Source organism: Arachis ipaensis, chromosome B03 (genome assembly GCF_000816755.2).
Source record: "Arachis ipaensis cultivar K30076 chromosome B03, Araip1.1, whole genome shotgun sequence".
Taxonomy (NCBI): domain Eukaryota; kingdom Viridiplantae; phylum Streptophyta; class Magnoliopsida; order Fabales; family Fabaceae; genus Arachis; species Arachis ipaensis.
In genome coordinates this window covers 8,297,564-8,314,396 of record NC_029787.2, presented here as the reverse complement: position 1 = coordinate 8,314,396, position 16,833 = coordinate 8,297,564, and the positions used below count along the sequence as shown (strand labels likewise).

Genomic DNA, 16,833 nt, shown 5'->3' with positions numbered 1-16,833 from the left:
TTTGTCAGTCTAATTTTAATAAAAATAATATAATTTAATTTATTATATATGTTAAATTTTAACTTTTAAAAAATATTTTTAAAAGAAGACGTTTTTAACGTCTTTATCTAAGCCTAGTTTTTCCGGTCTTCAATTAGTTTTCTTTACAGTCAAAGGACGCCCAAACTTCTTTCAAAAGTTCCACGTGTCACGCAGTGTATGGTGGCTTCACCTTAGCCAGCTTGATCACCACAGAAACTCTATTAACGAACTTACATAGTCCTCCATGGTATCACAACATTGAGTCAAAGAGAGATTGACAATGGCAACATTATATGAACTGAAACATGAAAATGCTACTCATGCATAAATTTGATTTCATTCAGATTTGACACAAGCTGAATTTGTTTAAACAATATCTTGTCATGAATTTCTCATTTATCAAATGAATGATACAAGGAAGAAACCAAAATATAAAATCTCAAAAAGAAAGTGCCTTCTGTACAAGTTACTCTCAACTAATCTATTCTCCATTAGCATGATTTATAGCCTACTCAACTGAGAAGTGAGGTTTAAGAACTCATCCTCCCCGCATGGAATTGTGAGACCGCCATTCGGATGATCATAACCGAACTCTTCTTCTGCTTGGTTTAGCAATTCAAGAAACAAAGGTTGGTTCAAGTATGATATAGGAATTAAAAACCTCTTCATTTTATCTCCAACATAAACTGCAAGGTATCCTTTTGGGACATCATTGTTCTTTGTTGCTCTTCTAATACCTGGTATGCGGAAAGCCATTGTTGTTTAGGAGAAAGAAATATTTGAGTTTTTCTAAACTTCTAACACTTGAGGTTATGTGAATGATTGGTGTTGCTTGAGAACACAAGAAGTGGTGTATATATAGTTGCTAGGATCTTCTTCAAACCAATTTCCTCAGGAGATAATTTTGAATAAGATAGGGTCTACCAAATTGACAATGTATTATCCATCACAAGATATCACATGATACTGTCTTGAAGGTGTTAGGAAGTTCATTGAGAGTGCATACCCCACTTCTTCATATAATGTCCCACAGATTAGCCTCTTGAAATTAATGAGATCTACATTATTATTACACAGTGAAGACCTTACATTGTACTACAGCTACTCCATTAATTAGTAGACATGCTTTAGACATCTCACATGTTTATTCAAATTGAGATTGCTTCTAACAATGAAATTGTAAACCTTGACTATGACTTTATTTATTATCTTTGAAACTATTGGTAGTGAGCCAATATGAACCTCAGCTTTTTCAAGTACACCAGATTAGAAGCAGTTCCAACTGGAATTTGAAACCATGGACAAACATGTTCCAATTACACTTCCTCTTGCATATATATGGTGGGCCTTGTATTAACTACTATGAACTAACATTTAAGTTTCACTTGAGCACCTATCCTTTGATTGCAAGTGGCTGCTTTATTAGCCATTCCTTGACAAGGTGGGGTATGCATTCTCAAACAACTGCTTAATCCTTGAGAGAGGCCTCTAGGACAATACCATGTGATCTCTCATGTAGTGATGTGTATGTATGCATTCCTATCATTTTCAAAAATATTTAATCTTAGAAATAGTTTTCCAGAGAATCATAAAATCTATAAATACACTTGCTCTTGCCTTCAAAAACAACACAACTCATTGGCAATCTTAAGTGTCAAACACTTAAAAGCACATTCTTCTTAAACTTGGGAACTTTTCCTTGCTGTTATTCTTACATACATCTTTAAAAAAATGGGTTTCCGTTTACCTGTTATTCGAAGGACATCATCATTCTCAGCTAGCCAAGCAGCTTCAAAATCTGTGGAAGTCCCAAAGGGGCATCTAGCAGTGTATGTCGGAGAGAAACAGAAGCGGTTTGTGATCCCCGTTTCATACTTGAACCAACCTTCAATCCAAGACTTGTTGAGCCAAGTTGAGGAAGAGTTTGGATATGATCATCCTATGGGAGGTCTAACAATTCCATGCAGTGAAGATGTCTTCCAACAAATCACTTCTCACTTGAATTGACGATGAATCGCATGCTGTAGGAGACTGACATAGATTAGTACACACATTTTGTACAATAGGTTACTTGTAAAGATTACACATTTTTTTAAGTAAATGAAAGAAGAATGACCATTACTATGACAAGTTCAAAGTGTTTCCTCTGTTTTTTGGTTTAATGACAAAGAAAGAATTCAACTACTCTAGTATTTCATTTTTTTTTCTTTCTTAACTATTTTATGTTACCTCTTCAAACGGAACAATATGCAGTATCTAGTAGTGACAATGCTGCCTGGTGTAAGATAAACCATACTTCATTGTTCATTTGTTCTCATAGGTTGCACTAATTCTCAAGTCTATAAAATTATAAGATTTTAATATAGAAAAAAGGGATAGAATTATGGAAAACTTTAATTCATGGCACCAATGATACACAAGAAGCTGCTTCTACAACCTGCCAATGCAAGTTTACACTAACAAAGGGTAAATTTCAACTGATAACATCTCCTTTATAGCTAAAGAAATTTCAAACGTGGGATGTATGGCTTATTTATTTATATATGTCTGTTCTCTTATTTCTTTATTGAAGTTTTAGCCATGCCTTAACATTTTCAAAAAGCAAAGATCAGTCTTACATTTAACTGATTTAAGTTCTATTTTTGTCCAAGTCCAACTGCAATTTTACTCAATATATGGTTAACTTTTGGTTAAATTTTCTGAATCATCTCTTATTTATGCAGCAAATCAAAATTGGATTCAAGTTTGGATAATTAAATGTTCCCTTCACCTTTTTTTTCCCTGCATTCTGAAATTATGAGCAATCTATGTGTTCAAAAATGAATGCAATGGAGATGTTAAAGGTTAAGATATGAATTTGCAGTTCTATAACACAGCCCTCTATAAAATTAGAATCACTGTGAAAATTGAAGTTTGTGACACTCAATCATGGAATGTCTCCAGCTTGTGTTACTATTTATAATGACATGGAATGTCTCTTCCTTTTACTTCTAATATAAGAAAACTGTGAGTTCATAACAGATTTACAATTGTAGTTTCAACTGCCATTCAAAATTCTAATTTAAATGAAATGAATCATCAACTTCAGTGAATTTCTTCAAAACAATGTTGAGCTTAATTTTGAATTGCTGCATAAATATATAAAAGATGATTCAGATTCAACAAAGCCAATAAAAAATAAAATTAGCCAACAAATGAGATGCAATAACTTTCTTTCATTCATGTGCTATTTTTACACTTTCAAAGGAATGATACAAGGAAGAGACCAAAATGGACAATCTTCAAAATGAAAAGAAAGAGCCTTCTGTACAAAATTTGTCTCAACTAATCTATGTCAGTCTCTATGAGCACAATTTACTGCCCACTTAATTGACAAGTGAGGTTCAGGAAGGCATCCTCGCTGCAAGGAATTGTGAGACCGCCAGTTGGGTGATCATAACCGAATTCTTCTTCTGATTGGCTTAGTAACTCTTGAAATGAAGGTTGATTCAAGTAATATACAGGAATCACAAACCTCGTCATCTTATCTCCCACATAGACTGCAAGATAGCCTTTTGGAACATTAGTCCCTTTTGATGCCTTTCTAATACTTGGAATGCGAAAAGCCATTGTTCTTGAAGGATTTGTATGAGAGAAATATGTGAGTTTTGATACTTTAGGAGATGCAACTGATTTGTATTGGTTGAGAACACAAGAAGTAGTGTATATATAGTTTGCTATCCTGAAGAAATAATTTTAATGAAGCTGTAAAATGGGGTCTACAAAGTGAGAAATGATCACAAGATGTCACATGGTATTGTCTTGGAAATTTCTATCAAAGGTTAGGTCTCTATCTATCCGTTGTGGTAAAGCTACTCCATTAAACATGCTTTAGAGTTTAGACATCTCACATGTTTCTTCAGATAGACATTTATAGCTCTGAAACACTGTTCTGAGGCCAGAACAGAACCAAAAGTTGGCCTCACAAGACAATATGGACCTCAACTTTTCAAGTACACCAGATTATAAACAAAACTCCGTGGTATTTGCAAACCATGGGCAATTAGATTTCCTCTTGCATAAATAAGTTACAATTTTTTGGCCTACCCTCTAATGAGGACAATACCATGTGATCTCTTACATGCCTTTGTCTCCTAATATGTCCCATCTGATAGCCTTCCTCCACCAATCATTCAAGTAGCTACATGTTTATTACATATCCTTCCATCTATATAAATATTCATGGTTGGAAGCATTTAGGACCAACACAATTCATTCACATCCTCAAGCAATAAGAAACTCAAAAGCTTGTATCTTATTTACAAGTCATTTCTAAGACTGGTCTTTCATCAACACATACAAAAATGGGTTTTCGTTTTGCTGGTATCAGAAGAAAGCTATCATTTAATTCAAACCAAACATCTTCAAAGGCTTTGGAAGTCCCAAAAGGCTATCTTGCTGTCTATGTTGGAGAGAACATGAAGTGGTTTGTGATTCCCATTTCGTATTTGAACCAGACTTCATTTCAAGAATTACTAAGCCAAGCAGAAGAAGAATTCGGATATGATCATCCAATGGGTGGTCTCACTATTCCATGCAGTGAGGAAGCCTTCTTGGACCTCACTTCTTGCTTCAACTGACCATATGTAATTCTAAAGGAGACTGACATAGATTAGTTGAGAGACAATTTTGTAGTGAAAGCTAGTAGTTATCATCTCACTGAGATGCCATAGATGTAAATATCAGAATTTTTTTTCACAATTTCAATGAATTTATACACTTCATCATTAAATATGTATAGACTCAATTACTTTGGTGTATTCTCTTCAATTATATTTATTCCTTCGTTGTGCTGCTGCTACTGTTTTATTAAAAGAAGTCTATTTATACTCGAATGCTGCAGAGTTTTACTTTCTAAAGCACATCAGCACTCCACCATGTGAATTAGTGAAATGAAGGAGAAGCATATGGTAAAGTTAACTGGATTCAAGTTTGAATTTTGGATAATTCAATGCATTTTGAAGTGTGGTCTTTTGTTGTAGATACACTAAGTTATTTCTCTAGAATACTAAGAAAGTAGTGCCATTGATGAAATCCAAATTATATCATTCTCTGCAGCAACTTCTTCTATTTGAGAGATGTAGTTCTTGTAAGTCTCTTAAAGTCCCTAACTGTTGTTGTATAGGACCTTCGATTCGGTTTGAAGCAAGTGAAAGAAATGTTAGATTCTTGAATTCACCCAACTTAGAACGAATGGTAGCGCTAAGAGAATTGAAGGAAACATCAAGAACTATGAGTTGAGTAAGACTTGAAAGTGATCTTGGAAGCTTTCCATGAAGATTATTATAGGACAGATCAAGAGTGACAAGTTTCGAAAGAGTACCTATCTTGGCAGCGATGATTCCAGTGAGGCACATGAGGTAGGTACAGACTGACTAAATTGGAAAATGCAGTGAGGTTCAAGTTCTGAAGCTTCAATAATGATGGGGAAGGTTGAAAGGGCAGTAGTGTGCACCCATTTGTGCACTAAACAGATTTATTAGACAACTGAGCAAATCATTGATGTTCTTGAAATTCTATTAACATGAGGACTAAACTTTATTAGACAACCCTCAAAGCTTCTGCTTCTATATATATATATTATTTTTAAAACAACGGCATGGAACTATGGAAGTGCTTCTTCCTTTAATTTCCTAAGAGTCCTGGCCTAAACAGATTTACAAGAGTGGTTTCAAACCACTGTTAAGAAACTGTAACTTAAATGTTTGAAGGAAATGAATCATCAAATTTGGCAAAAGTCAAACTTAGATAGCCTAACATATTTTAAGTTTTCAATAGGAACTTAATTCTGATATTGTTGCATAAATAGGAGATAATAAAGATTCAAACAAAAGGCAAAAGGAGGTTTTAACAATGAGATGCAATAACTTTCTCATTCATATAATTTTTTTACACTTCCAAAGGAATTATAAAAGGAAAAATCAAAATGGACAATCTCCAAAGTTAAAAAAAAAGAGCCTTCTGTACAAAATTTGTCTCAACTAATCTATGTCAATCCCTGTTAGTTGTTTATTGGCCACCGAACAGAGAACTGAGATTTAAGAACTCATCCTCACTGCATGGAATTGTGAGACCACCGGTTGGATGATCATATCCGAATTCTTCTTCTGCTTGGTTTAGTAATTCTTGAAATGAAGTCTGGTTCAAGTAACATACAGGAATCACAAACCGCCTCATCTTATCTCCCACATAGACTGCAAGATAGCCTTTTGGAACATTAGTCCCTTTTGATGCAGAAAGTGATGCCTTTCTAATACCTGGAATGCGGAAAGCCATTGTTTCTTCTTGTTTTTCAAAAGAGAAAAGAAATAGATTGTTCTTGAAGGATTTGATTGAGAGAAATATGTGAGTACTGATACTTGAGGAGATGGAACTGATTTGTGTTGTTTGAGAATACAAGAAGTAGTGTATATATAGTTGCCATCCTGAAGAAAATAATTCTGATGAAACTGTAAAATGGGGTCTACATAGTGAAATGATCACAAGAGATCACATGGTATTGTCTTGGAGGTCTCTTTCAAGGACTTGAAAGTTAAGTGAGCGTTCATACATCATACCCCACCTTCTGACATAATTGCCAAGAGATTATACATGTCAAATCAAAGACATCTACATTAATTTCAAGCATTGTAGTTATACTAAAGATACCGAATTAGACATGCTATAGACATATCTCATGTTTCTTCAGATAGACATCGCTATTGATAATGAAATCTGTAGACCTTGGCCACAACTCTGAACCAAAATTAGGCACATCCTCACAAACCAATGTGAACCTGATTTTTCAAGTACACCAGATTCTTAGAAACATATCCCATGGAATCCGCAAAACCATAGGCAACATGATCTAATCTGTGTTGGCCTCCTCTTCATAAGGTAGAGTTTGAACTATCTACTAATAACAGGTTTGAAAAAATTCCATAAGACAACACCATGTGACCTCTTATATGACCTTGTCTCCTAATAGGTCCCATTTCATAGCCTGCAACCACAACCAACCATTCAATTACCCATTTATTACATATCCTTCATCTATATATATGTTCATGGTTGCAAGGATATGGCAGCAACACAAGTCATTCACATCCTAAAGCACAGGAAACTCAAACACTTGCATCTTATTACAAGTCATTTGTAAAACTAGTCTTTCTTCATCCCATACAACAATGGGTTTTCGGTTATCCAGTATTGTAAGAAAGGCATCATTTACTTCGTCTTCAAAAGCTATGGAAGTGCCAAAGGGTTATCTTGCAGTTTACGTTGGAGAGAAAATGAAGCGGTTTGTGATCCCTATATCATACTTGAACCAGCCTTCATTTCAAGACTTGCTAAGTCAAGCTGAGGAAGAATTTGGATACGATCATCCAATGGGTGGTCTCACAATTCCTTTTGAAGAAAATATGTTCTTAGATATCACTTCTCGCTTGAGTTGATGCTAGCACCATCAAGATTAGGCTGACTTAGAAATAGATTACTTAACACAATTTTTGTAACAATTTCTTATCCTGAGAAAGATTTTCTCCATTTTTTGTTATCCTACTATTCATCTCAATGAGAAATTTATGAACATAAACTTTTGTCTCCAATTCTCTCCTTAAATCTAAATTATTGTTAAGTTCAGAGGCAATAATAAACAGAAATTAAAGTGCTGTTCATAAAATCAATCTTCACTATGCTGTACAATAAGTGAAAAGGAACCATCAGGTAATTTTTATGATGATAGTAAAAAAAAAGTTATGATAAAAAAGCAGTAACTAAGTTTGAATTTTCATAACATTAGTTTCAATAATGATAACTTGTTTGGTCAATTCAAGTATCCAATTAACACTATAGGATGATTAAACAGCTTAAAGGACCAGTCCCTGTATTTACCATGTCCCACTTTGCTTTTATCTGTCTTTGAAATCTCGGTGGACCCTTCCCAGTTTGTACACGGTGTCACTAAAATGTGGCCTCTGAAATGACAATTGAGATTGAAACACTAATCCAGTTGTATTCCATAATGTGATTGTTACATTGTATGATGAGTTACATTTGTTTGCTGCTATCAGCTAATGACCCCATTTCTTCACATGAACATGTTATTTGGTTTGAGGGCCACAACAAAATTATATGCAATTGACTGGTTCCTCACTGATCCATATTCACCACAAACACATTTGAAGATATCCAAATCCACTATTCATTGCGATATTTCCTTCTTTCCAATAATGTCAGTTTAACAGGATCAGAAGAAGTGGCTGCCGGGATTCTTTGCAGTTATCTGGAACATTTGGGTGGAACGCAATGCGCGGATCTTCAATAATCAGAACACAGATGTGGAGTTTGTAATAAGAAAGACGATTCTGAGTTATGACGAATGGACCACGAGCGTTCTGTAGGGGTTGATGGCATCACTGAAAGTTAAAAAGTTTATGTAATTTTTTTAAGTAATTGTTGTTTCTACTGTTGCTCCACTTCAGTGTGTTGAGCCTATTTTATTTCAAAAAAAAACAAATCAAAGAAACTTTAGGTCTAAAATAACCAAATAGACCAAGGGCCAGTGACTTGTATAACAGCTGTCATGAGTATGAAGCTAAAACCAGTATCAAACCTTCCACTTTTTAATTTGAACAGATGTGTCTTGGTCTTTCTTGGTATGATACAATGGTTCCTACAAAAATTCAGAATTATCAAAAGGAATCTAACTGTTGTATGAATCCTTATCCAAGAAAAAAAAAGGAGTTCAATGCATATATAAGTCTGAATCTATAGTCTGATTGGAGCATGCTTTGAACTTTATGAACATATCCACTGGCATGTTATCATGTATGCTAATATGCTATGTTGGTTCTCTTTGTAACACTATGTTCAAATATAGCAATCAGGTCTTGCTCATGGTTTACAAATTTGATAATTTATCACTCTGGTATGAGTTGGCACCTTGTAGATGAATGTCAACATCAATGTCAATCTGAGGGAGGAAAAAAAAAAAAGAAAAAGAGAACGTGTGATGTCTAAAGCATATGTACTAATATATTATCTACGGTTTAATGCATGAAAATATTTTTGGTGTCACCTATGCTATGCATATGTCTTTGCTTTCAAGAGAGTAATTTGTTAGCCACTGTATCAGAAAGTGGGGTATCCAATCCTTTTCAACTTAGCAATCCACAGTAACACCTGCAAGACAATGCCATGTGATCCCTTATCACTCATCAAAAATAATTTCAGTTGGAAATTGATTTGAAGGTTCCCTTAGCATCTATATATACCAAATTTCTTGAGGTCTAAAGCAACACAACTCATTTGCATCCTCAAGTATCCTAACTCAAATACTTATTTCTCATACAAGTTCTTTGAAAAATATACAATATGGGTTTCCGGATTCCAAGTATTAGAAGGGCAGCAAAAACAATTTCCAAGGGACTTGAAGTACCAAAAGGCTACCTTGCAGTCTATGTTGGAGACAATATGAGGCGGTTTGTGATTCCGATATCATACTTGAACCAACCTTTATTTCAAGAATTGTTGAGTCAAGTTGAAGAAGAATATGGATATGATCATCCAATGGGTGGTCTTACAATCCCATGCAGTGAGGATGAGTTTCTAAACATCGATTCTCGCTTGAATGAGATGTAGATCATGCTATTCGGGTGTAGATAGATTAGTTGAGAGATATATTTGTACAGAAGGCACCTCTTTTTTTTTTCTTCTGGAGAGTTTCCATTTTGCATTCATTCCTATGGAATTGTAAAATGAATTTTCTGAATGAGAAAGTAGTTATGGCAAGATACTGTTGCAACTTGAAACACCTCTTGCTATTGTTATATTTCAATTCTCGGATGAACTAACTCGTTCAAATGATATACTTAACAAGTGAATATAGATCATTAGCTAGCATTTAAACTTTGTCATCTTTCTTTATACTAGAGTGAGACCCGCGCAATGCGCGAAGAGATAGATTATTTATACTATATAGTATATTTTAATAAATGTTATATTAAAAATATTTTAGAGAACATATTATAAATAGATTTTGAATTTATTTATTTTTAAAAAAGACATAGGTTATTTATATTAGAGTTATACAAAACTGCATTTTTTTTTATTTTTTGATTTGCATTAATGGCTACACTTTGTCTTTTCTTGCGGTTTTTTTGTTTGTAAATAATGAAAAAAATAAATGAATGAGAATGAAAAAATATAAAAATGTTATATTAAATTTAAGAAATTTTTGACAATTAGTATAAGAGATTAAGAAATGAAGAGTAGTAAGAGTCTTAATATCTATAAGTTGTAGAATTTGAATATTTGTAACTGAAATTTTTTATAATTATTATTATTATGACACTTTTAATGTATGTTTATTGCATTTAATTAGTACTTGATGTTTCAATTGAATAATAATAGATAAGAGTTTTTTGTTTTAATTTTTTTAAAACATTTTACTAAATAGTGATTGGTTGATTTTCATCTATCAATTTTGGGTATTAACTCTTCCGGTCTGTCGTTACCACTGCAAATCCTTCTACAACAAACAGAATAAGACATGGTCAAAGAATGATAATCCATTCTAAGTAAATTGTGGAAGCACATGTGAAATAACAATTTGAAAAAGAGGAACACGTAAATATAAATTGTGGAAGAAGTACTGCACATGTAAAATAACAATTTATAATTTGATGATGAAATATTGCAATCGATAGTATATAGGGAGCAATAATTTTAAATGCACATTAATTTTGGTTGTGAGTGTTGGACAAAACCGTTTACAAAAGAGGAATACATAAACTTGTGCTACTTGCAATGAGTTCACAATTAAAATGTTATTATTTATAACAAATAAATAGGGCTATTGAAAATGATATTAAACAATGAGAAGAGTAAACGGCAAAGTTGAAAATCTTTAGGAAGATACTAGACAAATTTTCTATGTTGGCGGCGCCGAGTCTGAGACCCAGAATCAAGCTCTGGCAGGGAAACCGCAAGAGGAGGAATGGAGTTTGCCCTGGTTTCTACAATTTATGCAATGCGGCTCTGTCGGAGATGGACCTCGCGATGTACAATTTGTTTCGAGGAAAAAACAATGGCTCATAGAACCGGAAGAGAATGGAGGAAATAGGATGGGACCGGAAGAGGATGGAGGAAATAGGATCTTGGTATGGAGAGGTGCTAAGAGGGTGAGGGTTTGAAAAAGGTAATAAGCTCTTTGGTTTTGAGAGCTTTTTGTTGGGGTAAATGTTAATTTGTGTTTTTGTTGTTTTAGAAATAAGGATTGATTTGGAAAAAATTAATTTGTTGGTTTTTATTGTGTTTTTTAGTTGTTTTTTTGTGTGTTTTTTATGTGAAAATAAAAGTTGATTTGACAAAATTTGAGTGGTGGATTCTAAAATTTTGTCAAGTAAGCGTTGGTGCTAACGTTAGTAGAAGAAGAGAAATAACTTATAAGTAATGTGGGTAAACTATGTATCTACTTTTATATATTAAGAATAGATTCCTTTGCAGAGAAGCAAGAAAGATGTACATAACAAAAATCAAACACAGATTATTGCAACTTTCTCACTATAGTTTAGTTCAATTTCTTTCTTTCATTTTCTCATGACTTTTTTTCCAAGTTATCAAGTAAATATATTTGCAGAATATGTATGCTAATGCATGAAACTGGTTAGTGGCCCCTTCATGAGTTGCTTCCTTCTTTATTTTGTTACTTATGATTATTAAATTTTGTTAGCATTCAGATTCATAGATAAATCAAACCCGGCAATGTAAGAAGCATAGATTACTACACCAAAACTAAATCACCATGTTCTTCAAAGCTTAACAATAGGTACCAGGTGAACAATAATGATCGAAATAGTTAAACAGTAGCGCCTTTCGAGGTAATAGAGCTGGTAACCTGCAGACCCCTGCTTAGAGATATTAGGTTAATGACTTAAAAGATAAGTTATTCATGCCATAAATTATCAGCTGAAAATATTTATGTATCTGGAGTCACTACCTATAATCAGAGATCCAGCTTCTAATTATAGTTTTCATGAACAAAAACAAGCCAGCAGTTACAACTATAATAAGTTTGATCAGTATCTCCAACACAAATACTTAGCTTAGCTTAGTTCCCATAAAAAACTGATAGCCGACTATATACTAACTGAATTTGAATAGGATCTGATGCATATATTTCAATTAATTCTGATTTAACAAAAGTGTTTCGAAAAGAACTTGTCATATATAATAGATTTCTCATTCAACCAACTCTTTTCCACTTCCAAAGGAATGATACAAGGAAGAAACAAAAAGAATCTTCATAATAAAAGAAAGTGCCTTCTGTACAAATTTGTCTCAACTAATCTATCCTAGTCTGTAGTCTCCATTAACATGATTTATTTACAGCCCATTCAACCGAGAACTGATGTTTTGGAACTCGTCCTCACTGCATGGAATTGTGAGATGTCCATTTGGATGATCATAACCAAATTCTTCTTCTGCTTGGTTTAGTAATTCTTGAAACAAAGGTTGGTTCAAGTATGATATAGGAATCACGAACCGCCTCAGGTTGTCTCCAACATAGACTGCAAGATAGCCTTTTGGAACATTAGTCCGCTTGGATGAAGAAATTGATGTGGCCCGTCTAATGCTTGGTAAGCGGAAAGCCATTGTTTCTTGTTGCTCCACACAAAAAGCAATATATATTGTTCTTGAAGGATTGCTGTGAGAGAAATATGTGAGTTCTATTACTTGAGGAGATGCAAATGATTTGTGTTTTCAGAGAAAACAAGATATAGTGTATATATAGTTGCTAAGGGGTTCCATTAAGCAATTCACAAAAGAAATAATTTTGATAAGATGGGGTCTACTAGTGCCAACTGACAAAGGGATCACAAGACATCTATATTAATGCACAGGTGAAGCCTAATTCTTGTTCTTGCATTGTACTATTGACATGCTATAGACATCTCACATGTTTCTTAGGTACTGATAATGAAATGAATAAATTATTATCAGGACCTTATCCATAGATTTGTTAAAACAAAGTATTCAAATGACAGAAGTGAACCAAAATTAGGTACTTTCTACGGAGCCAATATGAACCTCACCTTTCAAGGGGAAACACCATGGAAATTTCTCAAACCATGGGAAACATGATGCGGCATTAGACTTTATTTGCATATATATATGTCTATTTTACTGCCAGTGGAGCAATCTGTTGGCATGCTCTTGATGCATTGTCTCCTAAGTCCATTATCAATAGCTTTCAGCTTCATAATAATTCATCACACAGATATATACAGTTGGCTGTATCACCTTACCATTGAATTGTGTTTTCAAAATGATGAAAACAATGCAGGTTACATGCATCAATCATGTCTACAAAAATATGGAGTATGCTATAAATAATGTATGAACTAACATTTAAGAAGCTAAGCTCTATTGGCCTGTTTTTGGAGAAGGTGGGGCATGCACTTAGCACTCTTAAACAATTGCTTACTCATTGTTAGAGGACTCTAAGACAGCATCATGTGATCTCTATATGTATGGTCCCCATCCTTAAACCCAAATCAAATAATGATTTCTCTTAAGTTTCCTTAGAGTCATAAAATCTATAAATACACTTGCTCTTACCTTCAAAATCAACAAAACTCATTGGCAATAAGCATCAATACTTGAACACATTCTTCTTATAATCTCTAGAGCTCTTTCTTTTTCTTACATACATACAAAGAAAGATGGGTTTCCGTTTTCCTGTCATCCGAAAGGCATCATTCTCTGCTAGGCAAGCAGCTTCAAAATCTGTAGAAGTCCCAAAGGGGTATCTTGCAGTGTATGTCGGAGAGAACCAGAAGCGTTTTGTGATTCCCATTTCATATTTGAACCAACCTGCATTCCAAGACTTGTTGAGTCAAGCTGAGGAAGAGTTTGGATATGATCATCCCATGGGAGGTCTCACAATTCCCTGCAGTGAACATGTCTTCCAGTTAATCACATCTCGCTTGAATTGATGATGAATCTCACACTATAGGACACTGATATAGATTAACATAGACATGTTGTGTACAATAGATTAGTATAGAGCATCAGAATGACATTCAAAGAGTATGTCTTCTGTTTTTTGTACGATGACAAATTGACAATGAATTAAATTCAGTTACTCAATTATTTCTGTTTATGAAATCTTTCAATTCCCCGAGCAATTATCATCTTATATGAGCAAATAAATTTGAAAGCAGGAACAGAAAATGCCAGTAAGAGAAAGATAACTCAATTTTGGATGAAGTTAATTTTCTGTCTTTGAACCAATATCTGCAAACGAATTATCATAAGGTTAAATAATTCCATTGAATAACACTACCATACTTCTAGAGAAAAATCTTTCTATCATACCATCGACAGTTTATCTATAAATTTGTATGTGCAGATCTTCTGTTCCTCCTCTGCGTCAAATTTCCAAAACTCAAAGATATCAGGGATGTATCTGTCATATTTCAGTGCTACTTACTGTTTCTTGGCTATTCCATATTGTTCTCATTCTAACTAGCTCAGTAGATAAATTAGAAAAGTGGAAAAATATTGAACCGATTTCTTTGGTATATACTAACACTGAGCTCAAAAACTCTGGATAGGCTCCATTGATAAGAGAATAAGTATTCACAAATCTGAGAAATTTAACACATAAATCAAGTAGAGTTATTTTAAAAGTTTCTTAATATGCATGCTATTTACACAGATTTTAAGGGTAAATTACATTAACCTCCTTTGAGATTAAATAATATTAGACATAACATTATTATGTAATTTCATCTAACCTCAAAGAAAACAAATAATTTATCCTAATTCTGAATGCTTTATTGGGTAGATTGTATAATTGATGTACCTCTTGAACTACTTGCATAATGGAAGTACCTTCCTGGATGGTACAACCAATACATAACTACCCACCCTAAAGTAGACAATTATTACTATTTTAGTAACTAGTGTAAGTGGTTGGCTCAACTGTAGGACCATACTTCATTTTCATGTCTTCTAAGTACTAGTAGTATCAGGTACGGTATTTTCCACAAAATGTGGTCTTCTATGCAGATAAGATTCTATTAGGAGGAGCCTAAGTGATATGTTTTGAAATTGTCTGCTACATAAGAAATAGGCCATTAAGTTTGCCATGCAATTATTAAGCTTATTTTGTTGTAAAGTCTCTTTCTGAAGGTGTCAACCTTGATGGCTTTGAAATTTGAATTCTCAAATCTTAAGTAATCTTTTAATCAAACACCTTGAATACACTACCATGTGATATACCATATAAGCCCTTGTGGGCTTGTCTATATGAAGACCCCATCAAATAGTACCCTAATAAAGAGACTCTCATGTTATATCTTATGTCTATATATACACACTATGACTATGGAACTCTCAAGCAATTCAAGTAACTCACAAAGTTATAATTGAAACATTTCCTTCTTACACAAGCAACAGAAAAAAACAATGGGATTCCGTTTACCTGCTATTAGAAGGGCATCATCAGAAGTTCCGAAAGGCTATCTCGCAGTCTATGTTGGAGAGAAAATGAAGCGGTTCGTGATTCCTGTATCATACTTGAATCAACCTTTGTTTCAAGAATTACTAAACCAAGCCGAAGAAGAATTCGGATATGATCATCCAATGGGTGGTCTCACAATTCCTTGTAGTGAAGATGCTTTCTTAGATCTCAAGTCTCGCTTAGCTTGAAGTAGCTACTTATTAATTAATCATAGTAGAGAAATCTGACATAGATTATTATAGATTAGTCGAGGAAAATTGTACAGCAGGCACTTTTGCTTTTCATTTTTGTCCTTTTTTGTAACTGCAAAATGCAATCTCATTGATATAGTAATGAACAAAAAATTAAATAGTTCATCTATATTAGATATTCTTTTATCATTTCAATTTATTGTCACATGAACTCTATATCAGCTTATAAAATGAGAAGAAAATGTTTAATAAATGAATAATTGAGTAAGCACATAATAAGAGGAGTTAATAAATAATGAAAAAAAAAACACGAAATTTTTTTGAAAATTCTTTTATATAAGAATATTTTAAATTCTGTTTTTAACTAAATAAAATATTTCATAAAAATTCTTAAAATTATTTCTATTAATATTCAAATAATCCTAAAAGATACATTCCCTACGTCAAATATATTATTCAAACACAATTTTAATATTTTTATTTTATTATGAAAAAAAGAGTACTGAGATAGTTGAGATTTTTTTAAATAAAAAAATTAAAAAATAGCTGGCCTTCCAATTTTTTTTTTGTAATTTAAACGGAGCTAGCCCAAGAAGGAAGAGCAGGCTAAATCTAAAAACTAGCTAAATGTTTTTAATTTTTATTTAGCTGGCCCTCCTTTTCATGGAAAATGAGCAATATGGCCCATAATTAAAATTTTCAGCCCAACTTGGGTTTTTATTCTTCCATATTGTGTTTTTGTTTTCTTAACCAACTAAACTACCGCCGCCTCTGTCCATTAAAAAAAAAATCACCGCCTAAATCCAGAAGCTAGCTGCGGCTGCGTAGGTCGGTCCAGACTCCGAGAAGAAGAGGTTTTGGTGACTTCCCGTCTTCCATCGCTCAATTCGGAACTCCGAATCAAAATCGCAGAGATGTCTGATCCGTACGAGCGGGTGAAAAGTGGAAGATTGGCCTTCAAAGGAGGAACCCTAGCCACTCGCACCAAAGGCATCGACAAGAAGAAGAAAAAGAAGAACAAGAACAAGAACCCCAACGAACATGATGAAAACCCAGCCATCGACGAGCAGC

The 16,833-nt window shown here is 33.7% G+C and overlaps 6 protein-coding genes across 7 annotated transcripts in view; all 6 read left to right on the top strand.

The window, feature by feature from the left end:
- Positions 1,398-6,332, top strand: LOC110269930 (auxin-induced protein X10A-like). The gene is made up of 3 exons (XM_021118004.1): positions 1,398-1,984; positions 2,629-2,643; positions 4,345-6,332. Exons 1-3 carry the CDS (start codon positions 1,753-1,755, stop codon positions 4,638-4,640), a joined length of 543 nt encoding a protein of 180 aa, XP_020973663.1. The 5' UTR covers positions 1,398-1,752; the 3' UTR covers positions 4,641-6,332.
- LOC107628816 (auxin-induced protein 10A5-like) lies at positions 6,806-7,646 on the top strand. The gene has a single exon (XM_016331421.2). It carries the CDS (start codon positions 7,227-7,229, stop codon positions 7,491-7,493), a length of 267 nt encoding a protein of 88 aa, XP_016186907.1. The 5' UTR covers positions 6,806-7,226; the 3' UTR covers positions 7,494-7,646.
- Positions 8,563-9,831, top strand: LOC107628817 (auxin-induced protein X10A-like). Its single transcript, XM_016331422.2, has one exon. It carries the CDS (start codon positions 9,415-9,417, stop codon positions 9,679-9,681), a length of 267 nt encoding a protein of 88 aa, XP_016186908.1. The 5' UTR covers positions 8,563-9,414; the 3' UTR covers positions 9,682-9,831.
- LOC107628813 (auxin-induced protein 6B-like) lies at positions 13,164-14,193 on the top strand. Its single transcript, XM_016331418.2, has one exon. It carries the CDS (start codon positions 13,767-13,769, stop codon positions 14,037-14,039), a length of 273 nt encoding a protein of 90 aa, XP_016186904.1. The 5' UTR covers positions 13,164-13,766; the 3' UTR covers positions 14,040-14,193.
- Positions 15,175-15,931, top strand: LOC107628822 (auxin-induced protein 15A-like). The gene has a single exon (XM_016331426.2). The coding sequence runs from the start codon at positions 15,517-15,519 to the stop codon at positions 15,757-15,759; it is 243 nt and encodes an 80-aa protein (XP_016186912.1). The 5' UTR covers positions 15,175-15,516; the 3' UTR covers positions 15,760-15,931.
- The window catches only part of LOC107628802 (disease resistance protein RPS6), a 4,711-nt gene continuing 4,403 nt past the window's right edge, over positions 16,526-16,833 (top strand). Inside the window, exon 1 of one of the 2 annotated variants that reach the window (XR_001617857.2) lies at positions 16,526-16,833. This exon is cut by the window's right edge and continues 206 nt beyond it. Coding sequence is in view for 1 of the 2 variants with exons in the window: in XM_016331405.2 (XP_016186891.1) it covers positions 16,677-16,833 (157 nt within the window). In the remaining variant the exon portion in view is untranslated. The other variant, XM_016331405.2, reaches the window with a different exon arrangement.